The sequence below is a fragment of the Larus michahellis genome, chromosome 26 (genome assembly GCF_964199755.1).
Source record: "Larus michahellis chromosome 26, bLarMic1.1, whole genome shotgun sequence".
Taxonomy (NCBI): Eukaryota; Metazoa; Chordata; class Aves; order Charadriiformes; family Laridae; genus Larus; species Larus michahellis.
In genome coordinates, this window is record NC_133921.1 from 2,043,335 (window position 1) to 2,063,800 (window position 20,466).

The window sequence follows — 20,466 nt, forward strand, 5'->3', positions numbered from 1 at the left end:
CGCCCCCTGCCGGCCGCCCCCAGCGCCACAACGTGCCCCCCCCCCGCCCCCCACAATCCCCCCCCCCAAAAAGCAGACACAGCCCGGAGCCGCTCGCAGGCCTTTATTGAACACAGCACCCCAGGGGGCGGGGGCGCCCCCCCAGCCCCCCCTCAGCCTTCTGCCGGCCCCGCGGGGGCTTCGGGGGCCCCCCCCGGGGGCACTTCGGGGCTCTGGGTGCCCGGTGGGGGCGGCTCCGAGGAGGGGGGGCTGCCAGGGGCTGCCTCGGCCAGGGGGGGGGCCGCTGCGGGGGGCTCCGCGGTGGCGGGGGGGTCCTGCAGAGAGAAACGGGGGGGGGGGGGTGGTTAGAGATGGGTCTCTCCCCAAGAAGGGCACATGGGGTGCTGGGGGGGCTGCATACCTTGGGGGGGGCGGCGGGGGGCTCCAGGGTGGCATCAGGGGGGGACCCGGCCCCCCCTGAGCTCTCCTCATCCTCGGGGACACTGATGAAGATGGGGGGGGGCTCGAGATCGGCCCCCCCCAGCTCGGGGGGTGCTTCGGAGGGGGCAGGGGGGGCCCCTGTGCTGGGACCCCCCCCCGGCGCTGCGGCGGCTGCCTTCCCCTTTGCCTCCTCCTCATTGGGCCGCTTCGGGGGCTTCTCCTGGGGTGGGGGGGGCACAGGGTGGGGGGTGAGGGGGGGCCCCCACCTTGCCACGGTGGGGGCTGGGACCCCTCCGACACACACCCCCCCCGCGCCCCCACCTCTCCAGGGGGCCCCTCCCGGGCGTCGGGCTCGTGGCGGGTGGAAGCCTCCAGGATGGCCATGGTGGAGAGCGGGATGTGGGCTTGCTGCAAGGGGTCGGGGGGGGGGGGGGGGGACGGGACACACGGCGGGTCAGGGGGAGGGAAAACGCCACCCCCACGCCACCCCCCCCCCCCCCCCCCGACTTGGGGAGGGGGTGGGGTGCCTGCCGTGCCCCCTCCCCGGGGGCTGGGGGGGTCACCTGGTGGGGGGTGAGGGCCCGGACGTGGCTGAGCAGCGGCTCCCGCAGCTCAGGGCACTTGTCGAAGATGGCGGCCAGCTGGGGGGGGGGCAGCTGCAGCACCACCTGGAAGGACTGGGGCTTCGTGCGCTGGCAGCACTTGATGAACCCCTCCCACACCTTGGGGTACTTCCACACCTGGGGGGGGCGGGAAGGCAGAGGGAGGGTCGGGGGGGGGGAGGGCCCTGGGGGCTCCCCCCCGGCCCTGGGACCCTGGGGGGAACAAGGGGGAGCAGCGACACCCATGGGGACAGATACAGAGAGAAGGGACAGACACCCCCACGGGGACACAGAGGGAAGGGACAGACACCCCCACGGGGACAGACACCCCCATGGGGACAGACACCCCCACGGGGACACAGAGGGAAGGGACAGACACCCCCACGGGGACAGACACCCCCACGGGGACACAGAGGGAAGGGACAGACACCCACAGGGACGGATACCCCCACGGGGACACAGAGGGAAGGGACAGACACCCACGGGGACAGACACCCCCACGGGGACACAGAGGGAAGGGACAGACACCCCCACGGGGACACAGAGGGAAGGGACAGACACCCACGGGGACGGACACCCCCACGGGGGCATCCCGGAACAGTGGGACAGGAGGGACGGACACCCATAGGGGCAGAGGAACAGGACAGACAGACCCCAAGAGGGAGAGACACCCGGGCTGTGTCCTGTGGGACGGGACAGGCAGACACCCATGGGGACATGGGGACAGGGTGACCAGACCCCTCTAGGGTCTGGTCACCCAGGGAGAGCGAGGCAGGACGGACAGACGCCCAGAGGGACTCAAGGCAGGGTGACTAGACCTCCCCCTGGACAGCCACCTGGGCTGTGACCCCCAGGGACCCCCCCCTTAAGGGACCCACCCTGGCCCACCAGCCCCCCGTGCTGGGGCCAGCCAGAGGGACAGCAGGACAGGACAGACGGGACACCCAGGGACACGGGGGTGGGATGACCAGACCCCTCTAGGGAAAGACAGCCGGGCTGTGACACCCAGGGACAACACGACAGGACGGAGAGCCACCCAGAGGGATGGGGTGACACCACGGGGGACACCCCGAGGGACAGAGGGACAAGCAGAAGGCCAGACGGACACGCAGAAGAACGCCCCGAGGGACACGCAGAGGGACAGGGGGACCCGCTCCACGGTGAGGCGGGACAGGACATTCATGACGAAGCCGCCCAGCCAGGTGGGTGGTGCACGGTGAGGGACAGAGGGACACGGAGAGGGATGGGGGGGACAGCGGGACCTGCTTCATGATGAGGCGGGAGAGGATGTTCATGACGAAGCCGCCCAGGCGGGGGTACATGGTGAGGGCCTGGATGACGGTGCGCATGAGCAGCATGGGCAGGGGGCTCTGCTCCATCAGCTGCTGCATCACCACCGCCAGCACCTCCGAGGTGTACACGTTGCGCTCGGCGAAGCACAGGTTGGTGGCTGCAAGCGACAAGGAGGAGGCGTCACCCTCGCCTCCAGGCTTGCCCGCCGGGGGTGTCACCCCCCGCCCTGCGGCACCCACCCTTGATGATGGACTTCATGTCGCACTTGGAGGAGTCGATGTTGTGCAGGGCGATCAGCAGCTCCCCCGGGTTCAGCGGGGACACGGCCGAGGAGCCGTCACCTGCCGGGGGACAGCGCTGAGGTGGCCCCGTCCCTCAGGAGGTCGGGGTGGGGACAGGGTCCAGGCGCCAGGGCCCGTGTCCCACCCCATGGTGGCCCCCAGAGGCGAGGACTGGCCCTGGGGTCACGTTATGTCCCTGCAGCCATTCCAAGGGAGGTGCCGTGTCTCACCTCCCAGCCCAGGATGGCCCCATGTCCCCACACTGAGCACTAGGACTGTCCCCAGGGGTGCCCCATGGTGTCCCACCACCCCAGCGATGGCCCATCTCCCCACAGCGAGCACTAGGGCTGTCCCCAGGGACGCTCCACGGTGTCCCATGTCCCCACAGTGAGCATTGGGAGCGTCCCCCAGGATTGCTCCATGGTGTCCCACCACGGAGAGGTCCCACGTCCCCACAGCGAGCACTGGGACTGTCCCCAGGGAGGTGCCAGGCTCCACGTCCCACTCCGGGGCTGCCGCATGTCCCAGGGCCGTCCCCGTCCCCTACCGTGCTGTGTCCCCAGCAGGCGGTTGAAGACCTCCTTGACCACAATGGGGTTGAGCTTGATGAGTTTGGGCAGGGCCTGGATCACCTCTTTCTGCATCCGAAACGGCAGCGCTCAGCCAGGGGGATGTGAGGAGAGGGGACGCGAGGGGAAGGGACGTGGATGGAGGGGACATTCTGACCTTCTCCAGCCCGTTGAGGACAGGGATGAGGAACCTCACGTCCGGCAGCCGTTTGTGATAGAGATCACGGACCCTCTTCACCAGCTCGGGCGAGGGGGGCACTGCCAGGAGGGGGTGGCACGTCACCATGGGGCACGTGCCACCCCGCCACGTCCCCCCCAATCCCTACCTTTGTCCGTCAGGCTGTGCAGGCAGCGCGTCACCAGCGTCTCGGCTCCCTTGGGGCAGTTCTCCACCAGCAGCAGCAGCTCGGGCGAGTTCATCCCCATCCCCCGGATCTACAGGAGAGCCACCGCCGGCGTCACCGGGCCACCGCACCCCACACTGCATCCCCTCAACCCTCATGGGTCTCACCGGCTGCTCGATGACCCGCAGGACGGTGCGCTTGATGTCGGCGATGGCCTCGGTGTAGACGGACGCCAACTCATGGATGAGCTTGTGGTTGTGGGGCAGCAGCGCCAGGTAGAGGTAGAGGCACTGCTTGATGGTCTCCTCCGTCCACGGCGCGGCCACCTCTGCATCACACACGGCGTCACCGGAGCCCCGGGGACCGCCCCCGGTGGGCGCCACCCCATCCCCAAAACTCACCCGTGTCCTTGTCAGCCCCGAAGAGGACAGAGGGTGGGTTGGGGTGCACCAGGAGCTGCAGGTAGTTGAGGGCGAACTTCTCCACATACTCCCGTAGCTGGTCCTTCTCGTACATGCGCTTGATGAAGAGCAGGGCCTGCTGGCGGACCTGCGGGGCGGCTGCGTGTCACCGGCGTGGGGACGGGGGTGTCCCCTGGGGGCGCCGGAGGCCAAGTCCCCTGCCAGTACCTTGTCCTTCTCATGGGAGCTGAGGTCCAGTAGGACGTGGAGGTACTGGAACTGCCGCGACGGCCGCTTGAAGATGAGGTCGCGCAGCGTGGACATGCCCAGGTAGGTCCGGCTCTGGGGGGGGGGACGACACGGCGGTGAGGGACACCGCAGCTCATCCCCATGTCCCCAGCGCCGTCTGTTCCCAACCCTGCGTGTCCCCACCTCGTCCTCGCAGTACTTGCGGATGACCTCCAGGGCGCTCTCGGTGATCAGCGGCGCCTCCAGCACCACTTTGGTGAAAATCCTGTCAGGAAACGGACATCAGTGAGGCGGGGACACCACCAGAGTGGGGTCACCACCGCGGTGAAGATGATGCCACCGGGGTGGGGACACACGTGGACAACCCTGGGGACCATCTGGAGGAGTATCCATGGCCTGAGAGCTGCAGCTCCCACCGTGCCAGCTCTCCGGAGCCTGGTGGCACCGTCCCTACCCGTCCTTCTGGTCAGGCTTCTCCTGGAGGCCGGCGAGGAGCCCGATGAGACACTCGTCGTAGCGCTCCAGGCTGCCGGCGGGGAGGTGGCTCAGGTAGGCGTTGTACTCCTGGAAGAGCCAGGCAAAGGCCAGGTCCAGGCGGCCGCGGACGTCGTCGAGGATGAAGGCCAGCACCTCACTCTTCAGCGGCACCTCGAACTGCGTCACCAGCGAAGCCAAGATCTTCACGCGGGCCTGCCGGGGGACGGGAGGTGAGAGGGTCTTGGCGAGATGTGGGGAGCGAGGCGGGGAGCTCACCCCCATGGTTTGGGGTGGGGGGGTGGCCAGGCGTACCTGGGCAGCCCCACTGCAGGCCACGGCGCGCTCGGCGCGCAGGATGCGCTTGATGGCGCTCAGCTTCAGCTTCTCCATCTGCGCGTCGCTCAGCGGCTTCAGGACGTCAGCCAGGCGGAAAACCTTCTTGCGGCCGCCGGCGCCCGCCAGCCTTGGAGGGGAGACAGGGTCCGTCAGCACCCGCAGGTGCCCCCCCCTGCCCCGGGGAGCGGTGGCGGGGGGGCTCACCGGGGTTGCGTGGCCGGGATGATGGGCTCGGGGCGACGCTTGGCTTGGGGGGCTTCCTCCTCCAGCAGGTTGGCAGCCGAGCCTTGGGCACCCAGCACCGAGATGGCCTGGCCCTGGGCCAGCGCCGAGAGCCGCCGTTTGATCACCACGCTCTCCGGCTTGGCCGCCTTCTCCTCCTTCGGCTCCTCCTTCAGGTGCTTCGTCTGTTCCACGCCTGAAACGGTGCCGCGGCCGCTGACTCCTGGGCTTGGGCTAAGGAGCAACCAGCCTCTCACCCCCTCAGGGCGAGCGGGAAAGCTCCCGGCTCCCGTCCAAGAGGGGGGAAGGTTGTCAAAAAAAATATTTCCGGAGGCGGTTTCGAAACCCCAAAACGCACGATAACCGAAGTACAGAACAAGACACCGGAGCTAAACGGAAGACATTCACCTTGTCCATCCTATCGACTTGCAGGCGACTCGCTTCTAACTCACCCCGAATTCCATTTTCCCGTGTGTGTTTCCGCCTCGCCGTAACGAATAAGGCGATCCTCGCCACTGAACTTAACAAACCCTCGGCGGACCGCTATTAAAATTTGTTAAATCCCACCCAACTTCTCCAGCTTTGCCAAATCCTTATTTCACCCCAGTAAAACCTATCGCTGCTCCCTGCCTTTGAGCGAGGAGGCGTTCTGTTCCTCTGCGACCCGGGCTGAGCACCCCGAAAAGCGCTGCCATGGAGGAAAAGAAAGGGGGGGACACGGACACACACACACGGGACGCGCGCACCCGCCCACCAGCCCCCGCTTACCCGGGCCGAGCCCCGCCGCTGTCATCTGGGTGGCCATGAGCCGGGCCAGGTGCTTGATCTGCGCCTCGGTGCCGGCCGACTCCACGGGGGTGTAGGTGGCCTGAAAGGAGGCGGGCATGGCCTCGGGCAGGTACACCATGCTGATCAGCACCTGCAGGAAGAAGCGGGGGGGACACATCGCCTTAGAGCCAACCCCCCCCCAAAAAAAAAAACCACCACTACACCCCCAAAGCGCCACGACACCCCGCAAAGCGCCGCCTCCCCATCCCCTGACCAGGTTGGCGACGTTCTCCGGGGTGAGCAGCGGCTGCAGGAACTCGGCGGTGATGTCCGTGTCCGAGGGGACGCTGGCTTGGCCGGCAGCTTTGGGGGCCGCCACCATCGGCGGCTCCAGGTCCTTGTCCTCGTCGTCCTCACCCAGGGGGGGTTCTGCCAGGAGGAGAAGGGAGGGGGGAGGTGTCAGGGTCTCCAGGAGGTCCCTGGGGGGGTCATCAGCCACGACCAGGCAGCGGGGACCCCAGAAAAGGAGCAGGAGGACTTAGTGGGACTGTTGTGGCACCGATGGTCCCCAGGAGGGACTGGGAACGCCCCACGAGAGCACTGAGAAGACTGAGGTGGTGTTTAATGCCACCAGCGCGACACCCGGCGTGACCAGGAAGGGACTGGGAGGATCTCGGGAGGGACTGGGAGGACCTCTGAGGGGCACTGGAAGGACTTGGGGGTGTTTGATGCCACCACCCTTCCCCAGGAGGAACCAGAAAGATCCCAGGTAGCACCAGGAGGACCTGCAGGAGGTGTACTGCCACCACGTGTCCCCGGAAAGGACTGGGAGGACTCCAAGGGTACGTATGCCACTGTCTGTCCCCAGAAAGGACTGTGAGGACGCTGGGGGGGGGTTGTAATGCTACCACCCGTCCCCAGCGTCCCCAGGAGGGCACTGGGAGGACCTTAGGGGACTTTAATGCCACCCCCACCCGCAGTGCGACCAGGAAGGGAACAGGAGGACTCTGAGGGGCACGGGGAGGACCTGAGCGCGTTTAATGCCACCACACGTCCCCAGGAGTGACTGGGAGGACCCCGAAGGGGATTTAATGGTACCACCCACTCCCAGGAGAAACCAGAAAGACCCTGGGGGGCACTGGGAGGACCTTGGGGGGGAGCATAATGCCACCACTTGTTCCCAGGAGGGCACTGGGGGGACTCCGTGCAGCATTAGGAGGACCCAAGGGTGCGCAGGGCCCCCAGGGAGGAGACAACCGTGACACCCCCACATCTCACCAATCTTCATTTTCTTGAGGGTGGCGTCGGGCTCGTCACGGGGTCGTTTGCGGGTGTCACGGGGGCTGGGCATGCTGCGGGCAATCTCGGCCTGCTGGGTGCCCAGGTCGACGAGGAGGGTGGTGATCTGGGGCTGGAAGTCCCCCGAGGACGGGTGCCGCAGGACGCTCAGGAGGTGCAGCTTCAGGTTCTTACGGACACTGCTCACCTGCGACTTGGCCAGGGTGGGGGGCAGGTTGGCTGCGAGATGGGGGGGGGACACTGTGTTAGGGATGGCTGGGGACACCTGGGGACACCACGGTTTGGGTGGCAGCGGGGTCCGCTGCCCGCAAGACGGCGGGGGTGAGCCTGGGTCCTTGCTTGAGATAGAAGGTGGGTGCTCAGGAACCGTGCCCAAGGATGGTTGGGTCCCCAGCCTCCTGTGGGGACCTTGGGGACCCAGATCTGAGGACATCTGGGGTCTCCAGCCTCCCATGGTGGGACTGTGGGGCCTGGGCCTGAGGACATTTGAGTCCCCAGCCTCCCACGGGGACCTTGCAGACCCGGATCTGAGGACATCTGGGGTCTCCAGCCTCCCATGGTGGGATCGTGGGGCCTGGGCCTGAGGACGTTGAGTCCCCAGCCTCCCACGGGGACCTTGCAGACCTGGGCCCAAGGACGTTTGGGTCCGCAGCCTCCTGTGGGGGGACCTCAGGGACCCAGAACTCCCCAGGGCAATGGGTGAGCCCGGGACCTCCCCACCCTACAAGTGCTGTGGGAACTGGCCGGCACCGGGGACGCTCTGCTCCCACGGGTGACGGTGACATCCGGTGAGGCGATGTTTACCGTGGAGGGTCTCATAGGCTTGGATGACCTCGGCCATGAACATGGGCCGCTGGCGGGCGATGGTGGCCAGGGAGCCCAGCGCGGCCGTCAGGTTGATGCTGGAGATGGCCGGGTGCACCATGAACTTGAGGAGCTGCTCCAGGGCGGCCTTGCCCTCCTCCCACAGCACGTCTGCGGGGACATGGGGGACGCTCAGCCGGGGGGGGGCGTGTGTGCGCGTCCCCCCCGCCCCCTTTCTTGGAGGGGTCCCCGGCGCCCCACGGCCTCACTGTATTTGATGTAGGGGTGGTCCTTGGGAATGCGCTCCAGGCTGATGTCGTTCTCGTGGCGCTTGGGGACGTCAGAGTCGGCCATGCGGGGCGAGAGGGTGATGATGAGCCCCTCCACAAACTTGATGGCGTGGGTGCGGACGCCGTCGTTGTCCGAGTCCAGGAGGAGGATGATGTCGCTGGCCATGGCCGCCATCATCTCCCAGCAAGCCTCCTGCAGCTCGCTGATCACCTTCGACTTCACCATCCACTGCAGGCAGGGAGGGGTTAAACCGCACCCCCCCCCCGGCCCCGGCACCCACAGGCACCCCCCCACCCCTCCAGCCCCAGGGTGCCTCACCTGCAGGGCCACCTTGTAGAGCTGGGTCATGGTGAGGATGGCCTTCTTCACCACGTTGACGTTCTCATCCTTCAGCAGCATGTTGAGGTTGGCGATCAGTTTGAGCAGCAGCTCGATGTCCCGCTTGCTGGGGGGGGGGGGGGGGGCGGGGAATGGGGCACACACACAAAGGGTGGGGGGGACACACAGAAACGGGCCCCCGGGAGAAGGGGGTGCTCAGCACCCACGCCTCCTCCCGCCCGTCTCCCCAGAAGCCCAGATGGGGCCCATCTGTCCCCGGGGACGGTGCTGAGCGTCCCCAGGGTTTGAGAGCGGGTCATCGGGTGACACCCACCCCCCCCCTCCAAGTGGGTGCTGAGCCCTCTGCGCCCCGCCCCCCAAGTCTGGACACCCCCACCTTACCACGCCTCCTCGATGAAGCCCACCACAAACTTCCGCACCTCGATGGACTTGTCAGCCTGGAAGGCGATGATCTCCTGAAGGGGGACACGGTGCGGGGGGGGCTCAGCACAAGGCTGGATCCATCCCAGCACCCCCCCACACCCCCTTCAGGTCTCCGTGACACCAGCCCCCCCCCCCCAGCTCACATCCAAGAAGTTGTCCAGCAGCGTGGGGTCCTTGTTGATGATCAGCTCCTGCACCTGGGGACAGAGAGACGCAGTGGGGACACGGGAATGGTGTGTCCGTGTCTTGTGTGTGTTCCCCCCCCTCCAGTCCCCGTCATCCTGCCTGTGTCGTCCATCCCCCCCACCCGGCGCAGGGGGGCAGCCCCCCAACTCACCTGCTTGAGGATGGTGATCTTGGAGTCAGTGCTGATCAAGGCCGCCTGGTTGAGGAGATCCACCACCTGGGGGGGCAAATAACGTGTGTGTCCCCAGCGTGTCCCCCCACCCCACCTCATGGGGCCACCGCTGGCTCCCCTCCACTGCGGCCACTGTGTCCCTAGACTGGATCTGCTCCCCTCCCCCCCCCCAGCCAAACCCACACCACCAGATCCCCCCTGCCCCCCACCTCCATCCCAGACCCTCCCCAGTGGAACCCCCCTGGGAATCCTGACACCCCCAACCCTGGGATCCCAAGGATCCTGTCCCCCCCCTCCACTGGATCCTAGGGATCTTCCCTCCCTGCCCCTGCCCCACCCCCCCCCACCCCCCCCCCCCGGGGGATCCTGCCCCTGCTGATCCTGGACCCAGTGGATCCCCCCATGGATCCTGCCCCCGCCCCATCCTGGGGATCCCAGGTATCCCCCCCCCGCCACCACCCCATCCCAGACCCTCCCCATTGGTGTGTGTCCCCCCCCCCCGCCATCTCGTCCTGGGGATCCCAGGGACCCTGCCCCCCGCCACCCCATGGATCCCAGGGACCCTGTCACCCCCGATGGATCCCGGCCGCCCCCGCCCCGCCGTCCCGATCCCCACCCGTTCCGAGGTGCTCCGTCCGTCCCCGCTCTCCTCCTCGCTGAAGAACTGGGAGGCCACGCTGCGGCGGGGGCTGGGGCCCTCAGCCCCCCCCGGCCCCGCCATGGCCCTGCCTGGGGGGACAACACCGTCACCCCCCCCATACGACACCGCTATAGGGGCCTGGCTGGCTCCCGCGCGTCCCTGGGGGGCTCTATAGGGAGCCTGGGCTCTCCCAAATGACCCATACGGCCCCTGGATGCTCTATATGACCCCAGAGACACCCCATAATGCCCCTGCCGTGCCCCATAGGGCCCTAGGATGCTCTATATGACCGCAGAAACACCCCATAACGCCCCTGCCATGCCCCATAGGACCCTAGGATGGTCTATATGACCCCAGAGACAACCCATAGAGCCCCTGCCGTGCCCCACAGGGCCCTAGGATGCTCTATACGACCCCAGAGACACCCCGTAACACCCCTGCCATGCCCCATAGGGCCCTAGGATGCTCTATATGACCCCAGAGACACCCCATAGAGCCCCTGCCGTGCCCCATAGGGCTCTAGGATGGTCTATATGACCCCAGAGACACCCCATAACACCCCTGCCATGCCCCATAGGGCCCTAGGATGGTCTATACGACCCCAGAGACACTCTGTAGAGCCCCTGCTGTGCCCCATAGGGCCCTAGGATGCTCTGTATGACCCCAGAGACACCCCATAGAGCCCCTGTCACCACCTACGTGGCCACAGGATGCTCTATACGGCCCAGAAATGCCCCGTACATCTCCCACCACGCCCCATATGGCCCTAGGACTTTCTATAGGGCCCACAGACACCCCATAGAGCCCCTGCCGCGAACTATACGGCTCCAGGATGCTCTATACGACCCACAGACACCTTGTACACCCCCTGGGATGCCCCATACGGACCCCAGATGCTCCATACGGCCCAAATATGCCCCTGGAGACTCTATATGGCCCAGAGACACCCTGTACAGCCCCTGCCATGACCTATATAGCCCCAGGATGTCCTAAGCAGCCCAGAAATGCCCATACAGCCCCGGGGATGCCCTATATGGCCCAGAGACATCCTGTACATACCCTGGGATGCCCCATATAGCCCCTGCCATGCCCTATGCAGCCCAGAGATGCCCCATACACCTCCTGGGATGCCCTATACAGCCCAGAGATGCCCTGTACAGCTCCTGCCATGCTCTATACGGCCCCCCCAGATACTCTATATGGCACAGAGATGCCCCATACAGCCCCTGCGATGCCCTATATGGTTCCCAGATGCTCTATACGGCCCAGAGGTGCCCTGTACAGCTCCTGCCATGCTCTATGTGGCCCCAGGATGCCTCAGACACCTCTCAGATGCCCTTCAGATGCCCTACACAGACCCAGCCATGGCCTCTTGGCTGTCCTATATGGTCCCAGATTGCTCTATATGGCTCCTAGGAGCCATATACAGCTCTTTATGGCCTCCAGGTTGCCCCAGAGACCTCTCACTTGCCCCACGCAGCCCCAGGTTGCTCTGTATGGCTCCTGGACCGCCCTGTATAGCACGGAAATGTCCTGCGCAGCCCCTCGGATCCCCTATACGGCCCTTGGGACCCACCAGCTGACCCTGGAGTGCCCTATACAGCCCCAGGGCGTCCTACATCCCCCTGGGACATCCCGTACGTGTCCCCCCTACAACCCAGTGCCTGCCCGAGGCCCCGCCAGCACCCCACCCTATAGACGTCCAGGCCCATGCAGCCCAGTCCCTCTCGACCCGGCACAGGACCCTATAGAAAGCCCCCCCCTCCATACACCCTCCCAGGGGATCCTGCTGCCTGCAGAGCCCCATTTCCCACCCAGCCCTGAGCCCCGCTAACCCTCCCACCCCTATAGGAACCTATAGCCCCCACCCCTACAGTACCTCCACCCCCTAGGGCACCCCATCTTCACACCTCCCACATCCATATACACCCTATAGCGCCAAGGCACGGCCCAAGAACTTACGGAGCCCCCTCCCACACCTACCCCAACCCCTAGAGGTGCCTATAGCCCCCTGCACCCCCCCCCTACATAGCCCAATTCCCCCCATATTACCCTGGAGCCCCCCCTGCCCCCACACGCTGCCCTGGGGCCTATAGAGCCCCTTTGCTGGCCCCCCAAGACCCTTCCAGGAACCTACGCCCCCCCCCCAAGACCTCCACTCCCTACAGAGACCCACCATCCTGGGCCCCACCAACCTCCTACACTCGGCCCAGGGTCCTATGGACCCCCCAGGCCCTATAGAGCCCCCCATCGCCACCCTGCAGGCCCCTCTATTGCCTCTTCCTCCTGCAGGCCCCTATAGAGCCCCCCTATACCGTACAGGTTCCTATCGGCTCTGCCACCCCCCCACACCTCCCGGAGCCCTAGAGCCCCCCCCCCTCGCAGGCCGTTACATACCCTCCCCCAAGCCCACAGACCCCTATAGAGTCGTCCCGTCCGTCTGTCCGTCCGTCTCCCCCCCCCCGGCCCCAAAGCCCCCCATGAAGCCCCCCCCAAACACATGGACCCCCATAAAGCCTCCCTCACATCCTATGGCTCCTATGGAGCGCCCCCCCCCGCCCCCGGCGGGGCCCTACGGAGCCCTCCCCCACCCCGCAGCCCCCCCCCAGCCCATAGACTCCTACAGAGCCCCAGCACACCCATAGAGGCCCTCCCACACCCCACAGATCCCTAGAGAGGCCCCCCCCACGCCCCGCAGGTCCTTATAGAGCCCCCGCACAGCCCACAGACAACACCCCCCCCGCCCAATCTATAGGCCCCTACGGAGCCTCCCCACACCCCGCAGGCCCCTACGGAGCCCCCACACCCCGCAGGCCCCTACGGAGCCCCCCTGTCAGCCCGGAGACCCCTTTAGAGCCCTCCCACACCCCACAGAACCCCCATGGAGACCCCCCCAGGCCCCCCCCCCCCCGGACTCCCGCCTCTCCCCCCCTCACCGCCGCGCTCTCCCTCTCCGCCCCCCCTGCGCACGCGCGGCCCGGCCCCAGGCCCCGCCCCCCTGCGCCCGCCGCCGCCGCCGCGCCCGCGCGCGCGCAGGGGGCGGGCTGTCACGCGCGGGCGCGGGGGGGTCGATGCGCGCGCCGCGGTGGCGCGCTCTGCGCACGTTGGGGGGCGGGAAAGGGGGGCGCCCCCCCCCCCCCCCTTCCCCCGCCCCGACTTGCCCCCCCAAAACCCACCCACTCGCGTGTCGTGACTCAGCCCCTGCCCGGCGACAAAGGACCTCGCCCCGCATCCCCCCCCCCCCCGCCCCGCCGCTTTTGGGGGAGAACGGGAGGAAAAAAAGGCAAAACTCGTGGGTTGAGCCGGTTTGTCAGAAAGGCAAAGGGAAAACCACCGCGACGGTGGAAAATTAACCCGACCCCCAGCAGAAGCAGGACATTGTCCAGCCCTTATTCCCTACCGTCTGCGTCCAGATCTCCCACTTCCAACCAACTGCCACCACTTTTCCCTGTCTTTGATAAATATATATGTATATATATGTACACATATATTCGTACAGATACAACAGCCTAAGTCTCGGGACCATCCCCCTGAAATGTCCGTTGCGCTCATTCAGTCCGCGACTTTGGGTTCCACCTGTCAGAACGCTCTCAGGGGGACACGGCAAAGCCTGTGGCGGAGTCGGTGTGACAAGAGCGTGGGACCCCGAAGGGAACTTTAGCTGAACTCATGACTGAAGAGCTGAGTCGCGCAGGGACTGCGACTCCCTGCGACCGGAGACCCTGGAGTACGTGCAAATCGTGGCACGAGATACTGCTCCAGACGTTATTCGTAACCAGCGTTGAAAGGCCTCACGTGTGTTCCCATGGATAAAGGCCCATGGAGCATCCCCGTGGTACTACCAAGGGTGCTCACGGCATCATCAATGGTCCCCACGGCTTACAGGGCCATCACAGAAGCCTGTGGTCCCCATGGTGCCACGAAGGATGCTCATGGTGCCATCCGTAGTGCCCACAGTCCCCGAGGTGCCACTGAAGATGGGGACTGGTCCTGGTCCTGGTCCTCATGATGCCACCAAGGATCTCCACTAGGATCTGCAGAGACCCGCAAATCCGCGGAAAGAGCCATGGACACGGTCCCCCGTGGGTCCGTCCCTGTCCCCCCCTTCCCTTCTCCCCCCGTCCCCGCTCCCGGCGGGCATGAATGGAGCGGGGCGCTGCAGGCATGAATGAGGGGGCGGGGCCTTGCCAGCAGGGGGCACCACAGGCACAGGTGGCTCCTCCCCCTTCCCAGGGGTAATGACTGACAGCCGCAGAAACCAATGGCTACGCAGAGGCGGGAGCCCGTCTCCGCCTGACAGCCAATAGCAGCGGTGCGCGGCGCGGCTAACGGCCGCCTGCGGGGAGGCGGGGCGTGAGGGAACAGGCGGCGGCGGAAGCCAATGAGACGCCGGGGCGAGGCGCAGCCGGCCAATGGGGCGGGGGAAGGGCCGCAGGGGGGCGGGGCTGCGGCTGAGGCGGCGGAGGAGCGCGGCGGGCGGTGAGTGAGCGGGGCCGGGCCGGGCCGGGCCGGGCCGGGCCGGGCCGGGCCGGGGGGGGGGTCCCCGGCCCCCAGCAGCGCCCCCCGGCCGGGCCTGCCCGATCTCTGCCGCCTGAAGAGCCCCCGGTACGGCCAGAACAGCCCCCGGGGCCCTGCTCCCCCCAGAGCCCCCATAAAGCCCTGTCGTACCCCCTCGAACAGCCCCCCCGAGCCCTGCCCACCCCCCCCTTCCGGAGCAGCCCCCCCCCAACCAAGGCCTGGGCTCTCCCCGTGTCCCTCTGTTCTCCCTCCCCCCGCTTCAAACTGCCCCCCCCGCCCCGGTCCCCAAATGACCCGGTGGGTCCCCTCCGTGCTGCGGCCTCCCCTCCCACTCCCCCTGTCAGCGTCCCCCAAAAAATCTGTGCCACCCCCCCCCCCCGCCCAGCAATTCCACCCCCCCCCCCATACACCCACCACCTCAGAGTCCACCCTAAACCCCCCCCCCCCAGCCCCTTGGACCTGGGTCCCGTTTCCCAGGGGTGCCCCCCCCCACCTCCTGGGGGTGCCTCCCGCAGGTCCCAAGCGTGCTCTCCCCCCCCCCCCGCAGGTTCCCCCCCGCCCCCGCGCCAGCGTCATGGAGGAGCCGCGGTACCTGCAGGCTGACCTTGCCTTCCGGGGCGGGGGGCACACCGTCCGGCTGCGCCTGGCCCCCGCCGCGCTGGGGGTGGAGGTGGAAGCCCACGGCACCGTGGACCAGTGGAGGGGCGAGTTCGACGCCGCCTGTGAGTCCCGGTGGAGGAGGGTGCGGGGGGGGACACACACATTCCCCCCGGAATGCTGACTGACTGGAGCCCCCCCTTTCCTTGCAGTCATCGAAGAGCTCACCCACAAAACAGGGAATTTCAAGCAATTTGGGGTTTTCTGCAGCATGCTGGAGTCGGCGCTGACGCAGGTGAGGCCGGCGACGTCCCTGCCGTGTTTCGGGGGGGTTGTGTGTGTGTGTGTCCCACTGAGCCCCCCCTCCCCAACTTTTCCCTTCCGCAGAGCAGCGAGTCCGTCAGCCTGGAGCTCCTCACCTACGCCGACCTGGAGGCCCTGCGCTGCCGCAAAGTGGGGGCCATGCCCCGGCCTCCCCCCTCCACCGCTTCCCCTCTCAATGCCAAGCGCTACCTCATCCTTGTCTACTCCGTCGAGTTCGACAGGTAACAGGGGACAGTGAGCGGGGGGGCAGGACCGGGGGGACACTACCCTCACCCCCCCTGCCATATTGCCCCTCCCCCTTCCAGGATCCACTACCCGCTGCCGCTGCCCTACGCCGGGAGGCCGGATCCTGCTGCGCTGCACCGGCTGGTGCGGGAGCTGCGAGAGGAGCTGGCGCGGCTCCGGGCTCAGGGCAGGGACGATGGCCGAGATGCCGAGATCCGGCACCTGCAGGACGGGTGAGCCGTGCTCGAGTCAGCGGGAAGGGTTCGGGGGGACCCCAGAGCCAGGAGGGACGCCCCCCCCAACCTCCCCCCCTCACCACACACCTCGGCAGGCTGCGGCGGGCGCTGGAGAAGCGGGCAGCAGAAGCAACGGCACTGCGGAGGATGAAAGACGAGCTGGCGCGGGAGAAGGCCCGGCACCAGCACGAGCACCGGCAACTGGCTGCCGAGGTGGGCTGGGGGGGGCTGGGGGGGGGCCGGTGGCAGCAGAGGGAACCTTTCATCCCCCCGCATCTTGCAGCTGGCGGAGGTGAAGGCATCGGAGCGGAGGCTGCAGCAGCGGGTGAAGAGCCTGACGGCCGAGCTGGCCTCCTGCAAGAGGGGGTGAGGCCGGGCTGGGGGGCACGGGGAGGGGGGGGCCCTGCCTGGGCGTGAGGTGTGCCCCCTGACCCCCCCCGCCCTCACGCCGCTGGTCCCCTCAGCAGCCACCGGACACCCGTCGGCACGGCCAGCCGTCCCCAGGAACGACGCTCGGCGTCCCGGGAAAGCCGCCGTGGCGGCCAGGGTCGCCCCCCGTCACGGTCCCCATCACCCGCAGGTGGGGGACGCTGAGGGACACATGTGGAGTGGGGGGGGACACACACATGGTTTGCCCCCCCTCCCTGCCCCAACACCCTCCTCTACCCCCCGCCAGGCTCCCGCCCGCCGCGCTTTGACCCCACGGCCTTCGTCAGGGCCCGTCAGCGGCGGCAGGAGGCCGGGCTCAAAAAGTAAGCGGTGACATTGGGGTTGTCACTGTCCCCGTCCCCTGTCCCCCCTCAGCCCCCCCCCTGCCCTTAACCACTGTCTCCCTTGGGTGCAGCCAGCGGCACGGGGCAGCTTTCGGCAGCGCCAGCCCGGTGAGGAGCCGTGGTCGCAGCTCCTCGGGTGAGTGGGGATGTGCTGAGGGGTGGGAGTGGGGGGGCACCCGGGGTGGGGGGAGCACCCACTGGGTGCTGGGGCTCCTTCGCCCCCCCCCCCCCCCCAACTCCCATTTCTCCCCACAGCCGAAAGCTTCCGGAGCCGGCGCTCGGCGGTGAGTTCCAGCAGTGAAGCTGATGAGCGGTCCAAGCCCCTGCCCCCCAGGTAACCGCCGGGGTGGGGGGCAGCGGGGGGGTGTGGGGTGGGGGGCAGGATGTTTGCTCCCCCGCCCCCCCCAGCACCCCTTAACCCCTCCTCCCTCTGTGGGGCAGAGGCAGGAAGGAGACCCGCGCCCAGAGAGCCCTGAGTACCTTATCTTGGAACAGCCCCAGCGTGGTGAGTGGCCCCCCCAGATGCCTGGGACCCCCCCCCCGATTCCCCTCCCCAGCTTTGGGGGGTCTCCCCCCCTAAGTGGGGTGACAGGACACCGGTGCCACCGCCACCTCCTCCCTCTCTCCCCAGGCCCCCCGCCCGGCTGCTGGCCGCAAGGCGCCCATGGGCAGCGTAGCCAGCGAGCGCCCTGGGAAAGGTGAGCGCCCCCGTGCATTTTCCGGGTGTCCCCCACCCCGATTTAGGTCGGTTTTTAACCCATTTTCCCTTGTCCCTGCCCCCCCCCCCCAAAGAGAACTGCTCTGAGGAGCCCTCGGCCGAGCTGGCCGAGATCGACGCCCGGCTGCAGGCGCTGCAGGAGTACATGGAGAGCCTGGACACCCGCCTCTGACCCCCCCGGGGCGCCTCCACACCCGCTTCGGGGACTCCCAGGGGACCCCTGGGGACCCTCAGCTCCCCCCCTGTGTCCCCAGGGGGTGACAGCACTGGCACAGAGGGGGCAAATGTCCCCCCAAATAAACCTTTGTATGGCCTCAAGGTGTGTCCCGCTGCTTGGGGGGGGCCCTGTGTGTCCCCACTCACTGTCCCCTGCCCCGTGTCCTGTTTCTGGGGACGTGGCAGGAGGGGGGACGCTAGGGACATGGCCGGGGGTGACAGGGGACAGTGCCAGGGCTTAGGGACATGGGGGACACAGACCATGGCCCAGGCCACCACGATGTGACACCTGCACCCATGTCACAGCTACCCTGTGCCCCGCCTCCGATGGCCTGACACCCCTTCAGGTGGGTGTCCCTGCGTCCCCTCCGGTGACACCGCTGTCCCCACAGCGCTGGCCGAGCCCCCTGCTGTAGCTGTGCCACATTTTATTCAGCTCCATGTCACACAAAATGGTGGCGTTTTGGGACAACGGTGGCTGGAGCCAGCCCAGGGCCACAGTTCAGTGACGCTGGCAGCCAGCCACGAGGCCACCAGTGACAATGCCACCAGAGCACGGAGGTGCTGGGGGTCCGGGCGGCCAGTCTCTCGCGCCGAAGCCACATTTCGTTCCACCATGGCCACACCGGTGACGATGCTGCCACCACGGCACAAAGGTCCTGGGGACAGCGTGGGGTGCTGGAGCCACGACTCGGTGACGGTGCCACCACAACCGCACCCTCGGGAGGGTGCTGCGGTGACAACGCCCGCGGTGACCACCCTGCCACAGAGAACACTATGAGAATGCCAGTAGCGCCACGAAAACGCTGGTGATGCCAGGAGGATGCCGCTGCCTACAGCGCCGGCGGTGCCACGAGGATGCTGGTGACACCATGTGGTGACACTATGAGGATGTCGGTGATGCCAGGAGGACACTGGTGAGGCCACGTGGTGATGCGGATGATGCCAGCTTGTGACGCCAGGAGGACGCCGGTAACGCCACGAGGACACTGGCAATGCCATGCGGTGATGCCGGTGACACCACGGGGTGATGCTACGAGGATGCCGGTGACGCCACGAGGACACTGGCGATGCCATGAGGATGCCGGTGACACCACGGGGTGACGCTACGAGGATGCCGGTGACGCCACGAGGACGCTGGCGATGCCATGCGGTGATGCTGGTGACGCCATGAGGATGCTCCTGCCCGTGCTGTCCGGCAGACGGTGGCAGACGGTGCCGGTGCCGGGGGGTGCCAGCCGCGGAGAGGCCGGGGGCGGCGGGTGCCAGGCCCCGGCGTCATCGCTCAGAGCGCGGGCAGGCGGATGTCGGGCAGGAGGCGGCAGGCGGTGACGATGTCGACGGTGGCGGCCACGGCGCGCAGGTCGCGGCGAGCCAGGCGCAGGCAGTGGGCAGCGGCAGCGGCGGTGGCCTGCGCTCGGCCCAGGGCCCCCCCCAGCCCCCCAAGGTGCCGGGCGGCGCTGCCGTAGCTCTGCCGCAGGGCGCTGCCCACCGCCCCCCGCAGCCGCCCCGAGCCCTCCCACAGCCGCTGCTGCAGCAGTGAGGGGCCCCCCCGGCCCCCCCAAACCACCGCCGGCTCCTCTGCCAGCAACGGGGGGGGCTTCGGCCTCTCACCCCCCTCCTCCTCCTCCTCCTCCTCTTCTTCGGTCTCAGAGGCTTCACCCGGCACCTTCAGCCCGGCCCCGGGGACCCCCCCGGTCGCCCCCCCCAGCAGCTCCGGCTCCGAGTCGCTCTCGGAGGCTTCGCCCGGCACCACCCTGGGGGGGCGGGGGGCGGCCATGGCCTGGGGGAGGACAGCAGGGGGGTCAGGGGGACAGCACACCCCCCCCCCCCCCGGTGTCCCCAAACTCTGCCCCCCCGCCTCCTGTCGTGCTCAGTCCCCCCCCCGGGTCCCCTCGACCCTCTGACCCCCAACCAAGCCTCAGCCCCTCCCCCAGCCCAGGGACCTCCCGGCCCCACGGAGACCCCCAGTTCCTCCTCCCCACGCCCAGGGAACACCCCCTCCCCGACCCGCTCCCCCCCGGCGGCCCCAGCCCCCGGGCTCTGCCCCCCCGGGACCCCCCGGCATCTCCCACCTCCGGCCCGGCGCCGCCGCAGGTCACATGACGGTGGGCACCGCGTCACGTGCCGGGGGGAGGGCAGCCTCCATCCCGGAAGTGCCCTTGCGCGGCGCATGCGCGGGGCGGGCGGCGGGGTGCGCTCTGCCCCCTGGCGGCGGGGGGGGGGGGGGGGAGCGCTGCGGCGGGGGGGACGCTGGGGGTGTGGGGGGGTACTGGGGAAACTGGGGGTCTGGGGGAGACGGGGGGTTGCTGGGAGGGAGTGGGGGGACTGGGGGTCTGGAGAGTACTGGGGAAACTGGGGGGGGAATGGGGGTTGCTGCGAGGGAGTGGGGGAACTGGGAGTCTGGGGGGGGTACTGGGAAAACTGGGGGAGACTGGGGGATACTGGGGGTTACTGGGAGGGATGGGGGGGACTGGGGGAGACCGGGGGTTGCTGGGAGGGACTGGGGGTCTGGGGGGTACTGGGGAAACTGGGTGGGGGGGACTGGGGGAGACTGGGGGTCTGAGGGGGCATACTGGGGGAGAATGGGGGAGACTGGGGGGGGGGATAGGGGAGAATAGCGGGGTACTGGAGGGACTGGGGGACACTGGGGTGACGTGGGGGTACTGGGGGGTACTGGCAGGGATGGGGGGGGACTGGGGGAGATTAGGGTCACGGGGAGGGACCTGGGGGGGGGGAGAGG

The 20,466-nt window shown here is 67.9% G+C and overlaps 3 protein-coding genes across 5 annotated transcripts; 1 reads left to right on the plus strand and 2 right to left on the minus strand.

Moving 5' to 3' along the window:
* Positions 1-88: 88 nt before the first annotated feature.
* SYMPK (symplekin scaffold protein) lies at positions 89-13,093 on the minus strand. Its single transcript, XM_074567336.1, has 27 exons — positions 13,053-13,093; positions 10,093-10,205; positions 9,456-9,521; positions 9,262-9,315; positions 9,077-9,150; positions 8,675-8,801; positions 8,335-8,584; positions 8,066-8,236; positions 7,241-7,480; positions 6,237-6,391; positions 5,963-6,113; positions 5,177-5,390; positions 4,949-5,099; positions 4,614-4,849; positions 4,343-4,424; positions 4,139-4,252; positions 3,911-4,058; positions 3,677-3,837; positions 3,492-3,600; positions 3,323-3,423; positions 3,144-3,234; positions 2,555-2,656; positions 2,285-2,472; positions 984-1,160; positions 742-828; positions 401-640; positions 89-314 (listed from the first exon to the last, which is right to left on the minus strand). Exons 2-27 carry the CDS (start codon positions 10,195-10,197, stop codon positions 153-155), a joined length of 3,756 nt encoding a protein of 1,251 aa, XP_074423437.1. The 5' UTR covers positions 10,198-10,205; positions 13,053-13,093; the 3' UTR covers positions 89-152.
* Positions 13,094-14,547: 1,454 nt separating this feature from the next.
* On the plus strand, positions 14,548-17,825 carry CCDC61 (coiled-coil domain containing 61). Of its 3 annotated transcripts, none has more exons than XM_074567339.1 (14): positions 14,548-14,595; positions 15,182-15,356; positions 15,444-15,526; positions 15,619-15,776; positions 15,861-16,013; positions 16,112-16,229; positions 16,300-16,382; positions 16,481-16,596; positions 16,693-16,768; positions 16,861-16,925; positions 17,045-17,123; positions 17,231-17,294; positions 17,421-17,487; positions 17,582-17,825. In XM_074567339.1, the coding sequence occupies exons 2-14, from the start codon at positions 15,209-15,211 to the stop codon at positions 17,677-17,679; spliced, it is 1,308 nt and encodes a 435-aa protein (XP_074423440.1). In that variant the 5' UTR covers positions 14,548-14,595; positions 15,182-15,208; the 3' UTR covers positions 17,680-17,825. The 3 variants fall into 3 exon arrangements, with proteins under 3 accessions (XP_074423440.1, XP_074423442.1, XP_074423441.1); XM_074567341.1 differs by having other exon boundaries at positions 16,484-16,596; XM_074567340.1 differs by having other exon boundaries at positions 14,578-14,721.
* Positions 17,826-18,131: 306 nt separating this feature from the next.
* Positions 18,132-19,937, minus strand: BLOC1S3 (biogenesis of lysosomal organelles complex 1 subunit 3). Its single transcript, XM_074567342.1, has 2 exons — positions 19,799-19,937; positions 18,132-19,506 (listed from the first exon to the last, which is right to left on the minus strand). The coding sequence occupies exon 2, from the start codon at positions 19,501-19,503 to the stop codon at positions 19,009-19,011; it is 495 nt and encodes a 164-aa protein (XP_074423443.1). The 5' UTR covers positions 19,504-19,506; positions 19,799-19,937; the 3' UTR covers positions 18,132-19,008.
* Between the last annotated feature and the right edge of the window lie 529 nt (positions 19,938-20,466).